Genomic DNA, 16,595 nt, shown 5'->3' with positions numbered 1-16,595 from the left:
GATATCAAAATGGAACAGAAATCAGCTAGAAGAAAGGGATGAAACCTGAGGAGCAAACCCTGGTTCACAGCAAAGGGAAGAGTATAAGCTGCCATACACACTCACTGCCAGCTTGTTAAACAGATCTGAAGGATGTCCCCTTCTAGGGCTGCACTGGAACACTAGTGCCGGGCTTGGGAAAGGTGCATGCTCAGAGGAAACCATAACCGCAGAGGAATACCAGGAATGGAATTAGAGGTTTAAGAACAAATATCTATGCCAACCATGTTAAGTTTAGGTCTGATTCTAGAAGCAATGGAAAGCCATCAAACGGTTTTAGGAAAAAGAGCTTTACTGATGATATTTGTAGGATTTGCCTAGCTTCTGTGTGAAGAATAAAGGAGAGTGAGGCAGGACAGGAAGCAGGAAAAAACTTCTCTAGTGATCCAATTGGGAGAAACAGACATATTCAAAATACGTTTCAGTAATATATGTAATCTTTCATAATTTAACATCATTAAAGGATTGAATTGAATATAAGTGCTTATAAACATCTAACATATATGAGATTCTGAAATAAAGTAATTTTTTGTTTGCTTCAACAACTTGGCTTTCTAAATTGCCCCCCTTCCTGAAAAAATAATAAATAAAAATGCATTCTGGCACAAAATAAATATTTTTCATATCAATTTAAAAAAACAAGACCGAAGTAATAACACTAGAACTGCCTAAGACCATTTAATGTTCAGAAAATTAAAGTTCTGAGAAGCTTCTCTTTATTTAAAAAGTAAACAAACAAAAATACAGGTATACCCTAGAAGGAGGGGTTATAAATACAGTCTCATCTTTTTAATGGTTGTGGTCTTCCCCCAGGAAATCTTCAAAGAAAACTACTGCAAACCAAATGTTATACACAGCAGAAAAACCCAAATGAGCAGTTTAATCAATCATTAAAACATTCTAGATTGCTTCTGTTGGGTTTTTTAAATGGAATAAGATGCTATAAAGATAAGTTTTCATAGTTATGTACGAACTAAACCACACTGTTGATTCTACGCTTCTTATTAATTTTCTCTTTTAAAAGTGGGATGTTTCCTACAATGCTGGACTTGGGAAGTGAGGGGGCTGTGGTCGTGGAGGGCTGGAGTAAAAACTAAGTGTGTTAAACTTTGCTTTTTTAGACAAAGAAAATGGCAACACAATCAATGTTCAGTGGGCTTTAAAGTGTTTCCTGTGTGAGTATCATTTTAGTGGTGGTGTTTTCCTTGTTTACTTAGTCAACGCACCTATTACATTGTTTTTATCCATAATTGCATTATTTTTGGTCATAAGTGCTTTGGGTTACAGTCTTCCTGTCAAGTTGACACATTTTGAGGAAAAAGCTTTTCATGCTTTCTTTTAATTTTACAATAACACATTTTGAAGGACATTTTGAAAAAGAAAAAACAAGATTATTTAATGTCACAGTAAACTAAAGACTGAACAAATTATTTAATGTTACAGTGAACTAAAAAATATAGTCCTGAATGTTTATAGTTAAAAACATTTTTATGTCCATTTTTTCAAAATAAAGTTATAACTTAAGCAACAGTACTTCCATTTTATAAATGTACACTAGTAAACTTTTTTCAAGTAATATAATGATCTGTACTTTTTTCCCTTTCCCATTACATATACATAATTAACAATATGTCTGAGAAACTGTACGAGTTCAGCCATAGTTTGTTCCTGAACCAATCCATTAGAAAAAAATACTTTATTAAATGCAAGTGTCAATTATAAAATACATAACACTTTGGGTATCTTAATTTACCTTTTTGCCTATATTATAACATGCCCCTCACACATATAGGAACTTTGGCTCTGCTTGGAAACTTCAGTTTAATAAATTTTGCTTCTACCCTAGGATCAGTAAATGCTTTGCTTTATATCAGTAAATTTCTGATATAAGTGAAGAAGGCTGTTTCTATTCTTCTAGAAAGAATTTTGTTGTTTAGTCGCTAAGTCATGTCCAACTCCTTTGTGATTCCATGGACTGTAACCTGCCAGGCTCTTCTGTCAATGGGATTTTCCAGGCAAGAATACTGGAGCTGGTTACCATTTCCTTCTCCAAGGGATCTGCCCGACCCAGGGATCAAACCCAGGTCTGCTGCATGGCAGGTGGATTCTTTACCACTGAGCCAGAAAGAATTTAAATGTTAGCAAAAACTAAAGAATTTTCCAATTGTTTTTTCCAGTCTTTTTAGTTATACTTGTCTTTATAAGTATAGCTAATATATAGTAGAGAAAAATATAAACTGATTATTTCATTAACATTTAATAGATACTAGTTTTAGTGGAATATATTCTACATTCAGAATCTAGCATAGGAAAAAAAAAAATCATCTGAAACATGTCCATAAAACCCAAACACACATGTGTTGAGTTTCCAAAGAGTTTTAATGTACAATTAAAATCTGACAACTTAACAGGATATTTTAAAATGTGATTTTTAAATCTACCAAATTCTTTTTAAGAATTTCATCTTCGGCAACATGCCTTTGTTGGTTTAAATGATATTTTTCCACCTGGTAGTACCCCCAATTGAGTGCAATCTTTTCATTCCTGTGATATATTCAATGATTTTCATACTAGTGCCAAGACGTACGTAATGAAGATACAACAGCAACAACAATCTCTAATGTGCGTTAAGCATGTAACATGCCAGGCACTGCCTCCTCAATTCTTCCCTTTCTATAACCCTGTTAATCTTCGTAATTCTGTGATGTAAATACTATTCTGACTCTGACATTCTTCTTACAAATGTGGGTTGAAGCTAAAGTATTTTAGATTTGTATGCAATATTCAGGCTTAGAGCTAAGCTCAGTTTATTCACTTTTACCAAGAGACTTATTTATATAAAGATTGCATAAGTATTTAATATTGCTCTAGCATAGTTGCCAAGAACACTCTTGATTGTAAACATTATTTTTTTTCAATGAATTTTGATTAACTTCGTATACCAGGAAATCATCAGACCCACACATACATGCATATATCTAATAAGTTTTAATTCTTTAAGTGTCAAAAGAAAGAAATATTAAAAAGCAAAAAAGCAATGATCCAAACCATTCACTATTTTAAACAGTCATGATAATCACACTAAATAGACATTATTAAATATTATTTTAAGAAAAGTTTTCCAAGTATAAATGAACAAATTCAACTTAACACCAAGCCATAATATACATCATGTTCACTCAAAATTTTTCAAAATGTAATTCTTCATAAAAAAAAAAAAGCACACACACATTGTAAAACTTCCAAGAAAGCAACAGTATATTAACATTGCAGGGTAATTTTTTTCTAAAAACTATTCCAAACTCTAATGTAACAACTGTCCTATTTCATTCAGTTGAGCATCATCTTATAATTTTCAACATAATTCAATTTCATAATACTAGTTCATAGATGTGTACAAATTTTTCATGTGGCCAAATACTCTGGCATTCTCTTTTCATCTTGCGATAGATTTATGCAACAGAAAAGAAAAAAAATACAGAAAATAGTCACTTTTAACAGATGTTTTAGTCTGAAAAAACTAAAGGCAGCTTAGAATTAAAAATCAAAGCCTACTGGTTGAACTTAGGCATATTTCCATCTGTTATTAATGTTTGAGTTACATACTAAAGATGAGATTATTCATCAAGTCCCTCATGCAATATGTTAGTAAGTGGGATTTTGGTTAGGAATTTAATTGCATAAACTCTATCCATGGAAGCTTCCAATTCATTCAAAATAAGTCTTTACAGTGGCCTGAACTGAATTAAAACAGTTACCAGCACCAAAGAGAACTTCTTGATTTTATTATGAAACGCTTGTATGAAAAGCTGTGAACATAAAAGGGAGATCTCTGTCACCCCATTATGGTTAAATAGTAGTCCTTTCTTCTTTTTCTCCCTTTTCCTTTCTTTTTCCCCCTTTTCAAGCCACGCGGAGTTATGTGAGGTATTTTTTAATCATATCAAGAAAACTGAGTTAACTTTAAAAACAAAAATAAACAAAAGATGTAACATCTCAGGTTGTGTGTGTGTAAGATATCTCAGGTTAGACATAATAAATTCTTAGATTACAAAGATAAATAATTCTGAGTACTCAAAAATGTGATGAGAATTCTAGTGACCATTCTGAAAATATGCACAAAGCTTATACCCAAGTGATTAGGGTCATAAGCTTAGGCAGGCCTCCTCATTGTTGCCTCTACAGGGTTTTACTAATGGTCTGATAATGGGGAGGGGTGGTCAGCGTGAAGGTTCTCGTAATACTTTATAGTGGTGTGAGCACGACAGCCACTGATTAATTACTGCCCTGTTCCCAGCTCACCCATTAGATTACAAAGTGACCCTCACTGTCTCCACAATGGCCTCACAGTTACAGAACACTGTCCTAGAGAATTCTTTAAGATAAGTTGTTAAAAATCTTTGGATTCTATTAAAAATTTCCAGTAAAACTTCCTGTCTTTCAGATGATTAAAATGGAGATTGGAAAATATTCAAAAAATGGAAAAACAGGAGAGGGGGGATAATATAAATATTTCAACCTTTGCTTTCATTGTAGACAGCATTAATAAATCAGATTGCTTAAAAATATTACCATAGTAATCTCCTGAAAGATATTAACACATATGAAGTTACATCTCTTTTTTCACTTGTATTCTTTTTTCAATCCCCTTTTGCCCCCACTCCCTTGCTATTTATACATATAACAGTGTCTAAGATGTTTCAAAATACACTGAAATACTAAACACTGAGGCTAATGGTAAAAAAATCACTCCACTTTAAATGAATATCTCAAAGTAGTGCACATTAATACGTGCTTCTATGGAAACAACTCTTTCTGGATGTCAGCTTAAGCTTCTCCATATGATTTTTCTCAAAGGCTTCCTTTTAAAACTATCACTACCATTTATTATCTTCTTGTTATATAGACTGTTACTTTTGTTTCATCACAAATCTCTGCCTGCTTATTAGCAGCCCTGCCACTACTATCAGATGACATTTGTTTTACTTAATGTATGTAGTTTTAGAAAAAAATTACAGAACTGCTATTACTGCATTATATGAAAAAATTCCAGTGTACATTTAGCTGACACTGCATCAGCTGCTATTTAAACTGAGCTTAGCTAATGGACTTTTAATGTCAGCAGGGTTACGTGCAGTTACTGGCTATTAGCAGAAATGGCTCCTTTCTATAAAAATCACTTTTCCTCAAGTGTGTTGTTTGAACATTCCTTTCCCTAATTTAGTGACTGTCATTGAACGCAAAACAAACTCAAAGACTGTGGAATCTGCTGTTATCTTTAAGACCCTCTTTTTAACCTTGCAATTCAGCATTAAACAGGCAACCTCTCATTAGCATTTAGACTTGCTATCGCAAAACTTTGTGGGACATTATTATTATTACTTTGCTGTTCTTAACAGAATATTACATATTTTTCTTACGAAAAGACTATGTCATCCATGAACATATGATATGTAAGATAGAGAACATAGGAAACAATTTCCTGTGTGCTAGAATTTATTTGCATCTTTTAAAATCCTAGTTCAGAAATGCCAAGTGATGTGGAAACATATGGCAATAATTAACATATATTTACATATTGATGTGTCATGTAAATATATATTAACCTGCATTTAATATAATATTAAAAACAAGCAGGAAATCATATCATCCCTCTATGTAGAATTAAATTTTTTATATTCTTTCAGTAGTAACAACTCTTTCCCCTCAAATAATTTTATCTTTGTTCATTTAAATAAAGGTATCAATGGATATAATGGAGAAATCTAGAAATAAAAACACCTGTATAGCATCTGACAGAGTCCAAGAAAATTAAACATTCTGCCTGGAAACATAATTCCATTTTATTAAGAAGTTGAAACATATCACCAGTTGAAAAACAACACAACTGACTGCCTTCAATCTGCCCAATCATAAGAAGTCACTCAGGCAAGGTGCTTACCAGGCAAACATTGTCTCTGTTGAAGAGGGGGTCCCACATGTGAATGAAACATTTTACTCATGCACAGAGGAGAGTTGGCCTTCTCTTTTGGTCAAAAAATTATAGTCTACTGGAAATGGCAACCCACTCCAGTGTTCTTGCCTGAAGAATCCCAGGGACGGCGGAGCCTGGTGGGCTGCCGTCTTTGGGGTGGCACAGAGTCGGACACGACTGAAGCAACTCAGCAGTAGCAGTGTAGGAAAATGGGCTTACCAGGTGGCGCTAGTGGCAAAGACCTATCTGCCAATGCAGGAGATGTAAGGACACAGTTTGATTCCTGGGTGGGGAAGATCCCCTGGAGGAGGGCATGGCAACCCACTCCAGTATTCTTGCCTGGAGAATCCCATGGACAGAGGAGCCTGCAGGCTACAGTCCATAGGATCGCAAAGAGCTGGACATGACTAAAGTGACTTAGCATGCACACACGCATGTGTAGGAAAATATGGTATTTTTTTTCCACGTGTTTTAAACAAGCCAGTGCACGTGGAGATCCCCCAGTTTCTGTTACTTGCAGGACAGGAGAAAACTGCTTCTATCAGATAAGCCACTGCACAAATGAACCAGAGGCAGCTCTACTGTGCACTGCTGTAGACAATTTAACTACTGGTCGACAACACTTTTTGCAGAAAAGAATGTAATTTTCCCGTTAGAAACCAGGGATGAAACCTGATTCCCTATTCAATGACTACCTTATCGTTTCTTTTCAGTAAGTTTGTTTTCATTTATTTGATAGGTTTTGTTTGCTTTTTGGGGATATTGCCAAGACTGTTTGACAATGAATTTTTCTAAAACAAAGAGTTACACACACAATTTGTGCAAACATAAGTGTGTGTGTGTGTGTGTGTGTGTGTGCACTCACAGATAACTCTTCATTCCACTAAGAGTCTTCCAGGAAATGCCCTCCTGGGAAATAATTCCACAGATACTTCATTCTATAAAAAATGACATGTGTATCTTTCACATGATCATTGTCTCTAATAAAGTTAATAAACTGATTAACCCCATCCCTACTTGGAAAACAAATCTACTGTTAAAATTTTTTCTAGTCATCCTTCTTCTACATTTTTTCATCAGGTTATAGTAAGTAAACTCTAACTTTCTCCAATATGCCTTTTAAATATGCATATATATAATTCATATATATATACACATATGTATAGTTAAACATATATGTAGTTAATTTTTGTTCATGTGTAAACATAAGCAAAAATAAATACATATACTGATTAATATATAAGAGACAGATATTGGTAACATTTTCTATAAATGTACTGTTATTTATATTAAAGATAAAACTTCATTTAAGCAAATTCTTTTCTGAGACAATTGTCCCTAATAACTCCTATATATCCTAAGAATGATATTCAATTTCTGATGTACAGGTGAGATTTAACATACAATGTTGGTATTATTAATGACACTATTTAACAGAGTAGCTGAGGAAATATAAATGCATTTTACAGAGAACTTTGAAGGATTCCATGTATCAGTATATCATTTTGATTTAAGTCTAGATTTCTCAAACAAGTACATCCTGCTCAAACAAGTCTAAGTAAAATCGAAATGTGATGTATAAAAAAATATATCTTTTAAATACTTTATAAACTCTTTTGCTATGTTCATTGAAATAGATGTGTATCAAGACTCTATTTATATAAAGGTTTCAAGTCAGAGTGCCATTGAATAATATTATAATGAAATACTGATCTTAGGTCTCTATTCCGGATAGCACAAACAATAAATCATTTGAGCATGCCTGTTTTTCCTCAGCTTCTGAGAGCAGTTTCTGAAACAGGCTTCTGTTTTCCACTAAGCTGCATGCTCTGTGGGTGATGGTTGTAGCAGGCTGGGAGGAAAATGTCTTAGGCTCTTTCAATCCTTGAATTTGATCCCTAACACATTTAAAAGTTTATGCTCTCTCATGATACAGAAGAAAGAAGGAAAGTTGCTAAAGAAAATGACAGGTAAGGTAATTACTGTTTTCTCCAGAATGACTCCAAGATTTGTGCTTACCAAACTTGCCTACTTCCATTGGGTGGCTACAATGTGTATATTTATCAAACTCTTTATTCAATGGAAGATAAAATGAATCATTTTCCCTTAGTAAAAGCTGAATTCAAATGTCAACATATTTCACACAGACATCATGCTCAAAGTGAAATTGCCATCATTTACTCTGTCTTTCCAATCAAAGTTTTTATTGTGGTAGTAATCTGGCTATTTGGTTTGGATTAGAGATAACACAGGTTTGTGATAATCACATATAATAAAACAACAACAATGCTTTCTTCACTGACTGTCACTTTTAGTTCCAGAAAATGTCAGAGAATACCATTTGTTTAAGGGTAGTCTCTAACTCAGATTTTGAAAGATTTTTTTTAAGGGTTTTGAAATTCCAAAAAGATAATGGAATCATCTAAAATACTCTATTTGAGTGCAAAAAACAAAGTTGCAAATTCATGGAGACTAGAATAGTCCCATTCTGCTCCCCTTCACTTTTGCCTGATACCTGGATGTATTTCACTATGCTTGTAATTATAAGTGGATATTATTATACCACATGCCCATCATAGTGCACTAAACTATTGCCTAAGAGAATGTACATTATGCATTATCTTAAGATAGTTACTTTTCTGTACAAATGGTCTACTTTACTTCTACATTGCTCTTTCATATTTTATATTATTACACACACTAATTGTCATGAGTTTTGAAAACACCTGCATTTCCACTTAAGGACATGTTTAGCCTTATAACTGGGCTACAGATGTATTTTAGTGGGAAAGCATTAATGTGTTTTTACTGGAAATGAATGTTCATATATAAGATTTTTTATTCTGAACAGAGGAAAAAAGACAATAACATTTGAGTTCAGTCAGTCCATGATTAAATAATCAATTAAGACATTGACTAAAATTGAAAAATGTTAGCATTCATCAATAAACTTGTTTAATGTGCTGAGGGAGTTTCTGTTGTTTCACATTCTTAGTTAAAAGAACAGATAATACACGTTCATCTACATGAAGCATTTTTATGGCTCTCATAATTGCCAAGAAATGAATCTAGCCACAGGATCCAAATGACAATGATTAATGAAGATAAAACCCTTATCCTCACAACATTTTAAAATAAATAAGACTGGTAACTCTGGAATGAAATTTGATTAATCAATATCATCTGTTAACAGATGATTATTTGGAGCCTCATATTTTAAGTAAGAACTCTAAGAAGCACATCAATAAAATGAAGTCTCACCTGTCTCCTCTCTCTCTCATTCCACTACCACACTGCGATGAGACATGCTTATTTAATTAGAAGAGGGTATTCCCCAAACACTGGAGTTTTCAGATGTTAAGCTTATACTTTCACTACTTAAAGCACTTTTGAATCACTACCCATTGCTAATAAAAAGGTATACTGACATAAGGACAAACACCAGCACTTTGAAAGCTTCAGCTCACTTTTCAAATTATAACTTCAATTTAATTAATGTCACAGTAACTTTAACACTATGTGTGAGTGACTAGATATGTTTTAAGTATCAGATCTGGAGACATTCTTCTGTGGCTTTCAAAACCTCATTATATAATGCTAAGGGAGCAACTTTTGGGGGGCAGGAACTCTCAAAATGAGAAACCACATTACAACTTTAACCCTGAACTCATTTCAATTGTAAAATTATGATAATATTTTTAACATTTTGTTTATAAAGACTCCAAATATTTACAACATAGTATATGTATTAGGTTTTCATGAAAAGGCAGAAATTCTTCTAAGAGTTCTAATCAGGTAGAGAATGTAAGAAGTTTACTATTTTTGAGCTTGTTAGCTCATTAAATTAATACTATACAATTTTTGTTATTAAAATCTCTACAAATATGGAGGTCATAAATATTTAAAATAACAGAAACTATAAATTATGCAATCATTGGATTTCTTTTTAAAAACTAGAAAAAAATAAACAGTTTTTAAAATATTGCTCAAGGCAAACTTACTATACTTAAAAAACGTCACAGAAAGAATAGCGTTGAGTTTCTCATAGCTTCTATTTTAGTTTAAATATCCTTGAACTAAGTGATACTGGAACAATACCCAAGGTCTCATATTCATGGAGCTCTCTTCTACAAATCCATAAGCAATCTGCTGTCAAAGAACAGCCCATACATAGCTTTAAGGAGTTAGATTAAAAGAGAAAAAGAGTGAGAAATTTAGGACTCTCTAACTGCAGACCAGGCATTCCAAAAGTAAAAGTGGAATGAAAATACTGTAAGAGAAAGACGTATTTTAACTCTAAATAACACAAAACTCCCACAAATGTCTAGTTTTATCTTAAACTTTTGGTAGAAAGCAACATTTACTACAAGCATGAGGGAATTCCCTGGCTGTCCAGTGGTTAGGACGTGGGGGCTCTCACTGCTGGGCTCTTAGGTTTGATTGCTGGTTGGAGAACTGATCCCTCAATCCCTCAATCCACATGACATGGCCACACACAAAAAAAGCACTAAACATGAAAAAAATGGCATTAACCATTAAACAGATAGAACTAATTAAGTGTGACACTTTCAAAATACATATTATCTAGATTACCCATGTTGTTCTACACTATGATGCTGAAGCCTTCTACTGCAAATATAACTTGAATGTATGAAAGTCTTGGTGATTTGCTTTCCCTTGATTTTCTGTATTTTTGTGTTGTTTTATCATGTATTCCATTATGATTTTTAGATATACACTTGTGTCCATTTTTTCTTTTTTTTTTTTTTAAGAAAAACTATCCACATTTGCTCAACAGGCTGGTTTTCTCAAAACAGTTATCTGAAAATCTGGAACTTACATGTACTTTTTAAAAATAAAAGTATGTATTAAATAAAAGTGTTTATAGATTTAGGCAAGGTTATTTTTCAATATTCATTGTAAAGACAGAAAGTCAAAGAGTGAAGCCAGGGCTCAACAGGCTGTGACTTAACATGGCATTTTTAGAACTGGTATTAGGTTAATTTCCCAGATTGTGTGGAAAGGAAGAAATGTGGCTATGAAAAGAGACAGCTTCCCACAGGCTCTGGGAAGAACCATGCCATGCCCAGGAGTCTGCAGTGGGACATTTTGGAGCATTTCCTCAGGCAACTCCACTTGTGACTTTGGGAGAAGCAGTGTCTGCAGCAAACCCTACTTTCAGTTCAAAATTATTGACCTTTAATTTCTTTAACGTCTAGATTCCTTGATCTGTGGTTTACAGAGTTAGAAGCCAAAGAATACTGTTGCTCATACTTTTGATGTGTTAATTCATGCAGCCCTCATCTGACTTATAGTTTACCTTATCCCCATTTTACATCTGAGGAAACTGAGGCACAGAGAAGCTAAATAACTCACCAGTGGCCACACGGCTAGGTGGCAGCGGCGGCAGTATTATGAGGCAGTTGTCACCACTAAACTAACAGGCAGAATGGGCACCACACCCCCTCACAGCCTGTATATAACCTGTGTCTCCTCAAAGCCAGACCAATGATATATTAAACCTAAGCAAGATCTAATAAGACAGTTGCAATGCAAATAGCTTTAAGACCAAACCACTTCCAACCAACCTCCTGCCCTTACGTTCCTCTGTGCAGGGATTATAGAACCCCACTACCACTCCCACCGCAACCCTAGCTTGTCCTATTTACTACTAACACAGGATGCTTGAGTCCAGAAAGTACTATACCTACGGCCACTGCTCTATTTCAGAACGCAAATCATAATTCTGTGGTTCTAAGTCTGTCTTCCTCGAAGGGTGAAACTGTCTTCTCAACTCCCTAAAAAATAGCACACAGTATGTGACATAATAATTGTTCAGAACTTTACTTCTAATACCATACACTATGCAAACAGCTCACGGATTTCTAATTTGAGGCGACATGAATGGGTTTGTTCCTAATTGCCACAAATGCAAAAGTCAAACTAAAAGAGAAGACATGGGCTAAAAGAGCAAGGTGAGAATGCTGGCTCAAGCCCCATCCCCACATGCTTCCCCATTATCGTCTTGAAGTGGCAGCCTCCTGTAGTTTTAATGTTTCTTCTGAGAGTGACTCCCTCTGCTGCTCCAGCAAAGCCATGACCTAAATCAGAAAAGTGCTGAAGGCAGTTAGGGCACTACGGCTATTTGCACTAATTGGATAACCTAGCATACATTAGAGAACAGTTATTTTTAAGTCTCAACAATAATTCTAAATATGCTAAAAGGGTTTGCCTAGGAGAGCTGGATGCCTCTTCCACGTCCTTAGGAGGGCTGCTTAACAAGGATCTAGTATGTATTCTGATCGTGACAACCAGACTACAACAGGAGACGCTCTAGGGTCCTGTCTTGTTGAACATGGAATCCCCGGGATCCAGAACACAGAAGGCCAGGAAGTCAGTAAATGTTAACAATTTAATGGCTCCTCAGGCTTTGCAAGTATTTGAAAAGTTTGCTCTCTGAAGCCTTTTAAGAATCCCCTAAGCTAGAAGACATGAAATTATTGTTCTAAACAAAGGTAAACTTGCTTACTTTTCCTTACTACAAATTCCAAATGCAAACTTAAGAATTTACTCGGCTCCTGAAACAGAAAAACGATATAGTATACATGTCATGGAAGTCAGTCTTCCATGCCAGTTGTCTATTTGTACCACATCAATATGCATAAATGTGTGACAGTAATTTTTACTCTTTTTCTTGGAAGAAGTATATTGTTTTAAAAGCATTACAAATTATCTTACAATAATGGAGAATTATCCCAATATAATCTTCAGTAATTTTCTGTTCTGACTTTGGTGGTGTTAACACTCATAACACTAGTTGGTGCTAGATAAGCAGAATATCAATGTTGTGTAATCCAGGAATAAAATGCATTTCAAGAGGACACTAATTTTGAGGCAAACTGGACACACGTACACACACAGCCTTTTCCTGGTGAAATCTTTCATTCTTGAAAGTCAGAAGCACCACAGATTCCCTGGAGCTAGGAGTTCCCAGCAATCTTGAATGAAACAATTAGAACATAGCCAGAAAGGAGAAAGTTGTTGCTTAAAGCCTAAAGACTCTCCCAAGGACCTGTTTAAAATGACTGCTGTCTTTTTTCAAACCACAGTTACAAAATGAGTACACTCACAAATAATATCCATTCTGCCTTTTTATCTTAAACATCTGTTAGTTTCTTGGCTTTCTCTGAAGACATGCATTTCCAAAAACTTCCAATTTTCTAGTATCTTTCTAAAAACAGAATAAAAAATCTTGTCCACATTGTAAAGGGCTTATATTAACTTTCTCATCTTAATTGCATATATACTTCCATTCATAAAAAATCATTTATCCCCATCTTTAAGCCCTCAGCATAAGGAAATCATACCTTGAGGGAGCAACAGCATCTTTTATTTCCCTAGTGATCTAGTCCAAAGAGAGAGGAGAAAAAATAGAAAAAAAATTAGAAGGAAACAAAGGTCTGACTTCCTTATCAAACCATTATAGGAGTGTGATTCTGAGAAGAAAGTGTATTTAATAGTAGTTCAACAGAAAACAGGCTGGAAGAATGGATTACAGTAATAGTGATGGTAACAGAAAGTAGAGTTTGGTGCTTTCTACATTTTTGACACCTAACAGGAATATCTGGTATCCTGAAATACAGAGGAAGCCAAAGATTAAAAGGGTGGAATGGTGTGTCTCTCAAAGACAAGATTCAGTCTGTCCACTAGGAATTGAAAGAAAAATAATAAACGGAGAAAAACAGGAGTGAAATGCACAAACCCAAAAGAATACATTTAATTGTTCCACTTAAGATCAGAAGAGTTGGTTAAATCCTCAATCTTTGGCTTGCCTGGTCTATGAAATGAAAAAAAGTGTAAGAGGCAAACGCTCAGTCTATCCTGGGCATCTTTTCTTTTAATAGCTTCTCCCCTCTTCTTTCAATATTAATCCACTTACAATCTTCTGTTTGATTATCTTTATTGATCTTTTTTCCTATCCAGTCTTTTTAATTTGGCTGTAGTAAGCTCTCGGCAGGGATCCTATATCTCCCATTTGGCATCTTTGGGGACTTTAACTTGTCCTTTTCCCAAACAGTTCTCTCACTGCCTGGTCCCCCTTCCGTCCCCACCTCCACCCCCACCCTATAGCTTAGTCCTTTGTGCGCCCAATAACAGCAGGCGAATTCCACAGGGAGTCACGCGGCTGATTCCACAACAATTCATCAGGTTGCTCACTTCAACTTGCAAACGCCCCCTCTAAGTACCCTCAGCTGCCGTCCTGAGAACTTCTTCCAATTTCAAGAAACCTACAATAAGTTTATGATTCTTAATGGGGACTCCTTTGTAAAATAGACAGACAGATGAGCTTTAGAAATATGAATAAGAAAACCAGGGCAAAACCTCGGGGATGGGAGGCATCTGGCTAGAAGGGAAGGATTTATGAGCGTGGCTACTTAGCTAGGCAGCAGGAAAATTTACTCTCCGAAGTAGCTATGGCTAATTCACAAAGCCTAACTAATCACTTACCGCCCCACCCGGACCACACCAGCCCGCGCCCGGCGCCCGCCTCCACCTCCCACGCCCTCGCCCCCAGCTCCTCCGCAGATCTGCGGGAATGCTGCCGCTAACCGCCGGAGTGTCTGAGCATCTCCCAGGGAGCTGAGGCTCTCGCCGCACCTCCTCTGCTTTCCAAATTTGGAAAGAGTGTAACCGAGATGATAGGATGCCTGGATTACCTCCGAACGCTGCGGAAGCTTCCTCCACCCCCACCCTCATCCCAGAGAAAAGCTGAGCTGCCAGTGCGGAGCCACCGACCACCACAAAACTGGGCGGCAAGACCCAGGAGGGCGCTCGGGGTGGCCCGGAGGTGGAGGGGCGTCAGATGACCCGAGAGAGACCCCGGAGAGGGGAGTCTTGGCTTTCTTCTTTCAATGTCTTCCACTCCTCTTGGAAGGGCTCGGAAGGCAGGGATTTGCCTCCATCACCTCAAACTCGGAGCGCAAGAAGAAAACGGCGGTCAGCCTCTGTGCCTCCCCTCCGCCCTTACCCACCCTTAACTCCTGGCTGAGCTCCTCTAGATCCTGGTGTGCCCAGGGGCCCGGCCACTTATTTTTTAAAGCTCAGACGCATTAAAATGTCAGTTATAAAGTGGCCGGGTTACCCCGGGGAGTTTCGGATTTAGTTTGAACGACCAGTCCGTTTCCTCAGAGCTGAGAGGTTTTAAGTTTCTCCGTCGCCGGCGAGTAGGGCGACCCGGAGAGGGTACGAGAGCGGGGAGGCGTGCACACCCCGGGCCTGCTGGGCTCGGGACGCCGTCCTGCTGCCCCGCGAATCTCCACCGCGCCCAGGGCAGCCGCCGAAGGGCACCGGCGTCGGAGGGTCCCCGGCCGCAAGGGACACGTTATCTTAGCTGAGAGCCCTTGGGCGTCTGGTGTCTTCAGAGACTCACTGAAGAACCCGCAAACCCAGACGTGGCACAGCGCGGGGAGCCTCTGCGCATCAGAGAGCATCCGCGGCAGGCCACGCCGCCGCCCGCACCCAGAGTCCCTCCAGACCGCGGGTGCGCAATGTACGACGACGTGTGAGTGTCGGACAGAAAGTGCAAAAGACACCTCAGGCTCCCACATGTCCAGGGATAGACGCGTGTCCACACTCCGTGCGTCCCTGGCCCCGCTGTGCCCATCTCGGATGACAGATTAAAAATAATCATGGCCAAAGCTTCCTGACTAGTTGGAAAAGTAGAATTTAAAGTGATTTCCAGTTGAGGGAAACGAGGCGAAGTAAGGAAGTCAGGAGAACTGGGGAGGAGAGAAAGAAGGAGGGAAGCCCGAGAAACGAAGAGAGGCGGCCGCAGAGCCGGCGGACCCCCTTACCTTGGGCGGCCGAGCCGGTGCCGCTGGCGCTGAGCAGCGCCAGGGCAGGTAGCACGAGCATCTGCAGCACGTATCCCAGTCCCAGTCCGCAGCGGGCCGCTGTCGCCCGCAGACCTTTCCTCATCGTCGACCGAGGTGTGCCGCGCGGAACCACACACGCAGAGGCGCGCCGACAGCCGAGAGCCCCGCTGGGCGGCCGCCGAGTCGGTGCACCGCGAAGCTGTCTGAAGAAATAATGCTCACCGAGCTCCACACTCCACTTTCTCCTAGGGCAGGGGCCAAAAGAGGGTGGGGAGAAGACGCCGAGGAGGAGTTTGCAGGTCCCTCTTTCCCAGCGCCTTCCAAACCAGCGGCTTCGTGAGAGGCTGCTCTGCCCCCACTTGGGAAGTCCGCGGAGGCGCAAGGCAACCACCTCGTCGCTCCCCTCGGCAGCAGGAGCAGCCGCAGCTCCGCCGCGCGCCGAGCCTGGACTGCTCCCTGGGTCCCCTCGCCTGTGCCGAACACACACAGGCGCGCGGGGGGCGGGGGGCGGGGGGCGGGGGGGCGGGGGGGGGCGGGGGGGGGGCGGGGGGGGCGGAGGGAGAGGAAGAAACAGCGAGAGGAGGGGCAGCGGAGGGAGGGAGTTGCGCACAGTGAGGCGCTCGCGGCTCCAATCGCAAGGCTTTCCTGCGGGCGGAGAGACTTCCCGGCTGCCGCCGCCGCCGCTGCTGCTGGGTGGCCAGAGAGGG

At 38.7% G+C, this 16,595-nt stretch overlaps 1 protein-coding gene across 2 annotated transcripts in view; it reads right to left on the bottom strand.

Annotated features, from left to right (window-relative positions):
* Window positions 1–16,342, bottom strand: part of UNC5C (unc-5 netrin receptor C) — a 422,011-nt gene extending 405,669 nt beyond the window's left edge. For both annotated transcript variants that reach the window (XM_042251227.2, XM_042251228.2), the window contains exon 1: window positions 15,868–16,342. In XM_042251227.2, coding sequence (XP_042107161.1) covers window positions 15,868–15,991 — 124 coding nt within the window. In that variant the 5' untranslated portion in view covers window positions 15,992–16,342. The remainder of the gene's footprint in view (window positions 1–15,867) is intronic.
* Between the last annotated feature and the right edge of the window lie 253 nt (window positions 16,343–16,595).

The sequence above is a fragment of the Ovis aries genome, chromosome 6, assembly GCF_016772045.2.
Source record: "Ovis aries strain OAR_USU_Benz2616 breed Rambouillet chromosome 6, ARS-UI_Ramb_v3.0, whole genome shotgun sequence".
Taxonomy (NCBI): domain Eukaryota; kingdom Metazoa; phylum Chordata; class Mammalia; order Artiodactyla; family Bovidae; genus Ovis; species Ovis aries.
The sequence above is the reverse complement of the archived record's forward strand: the minus strand, read 5'-3'. Positions and strand labels throughout refer to the sequence as shown.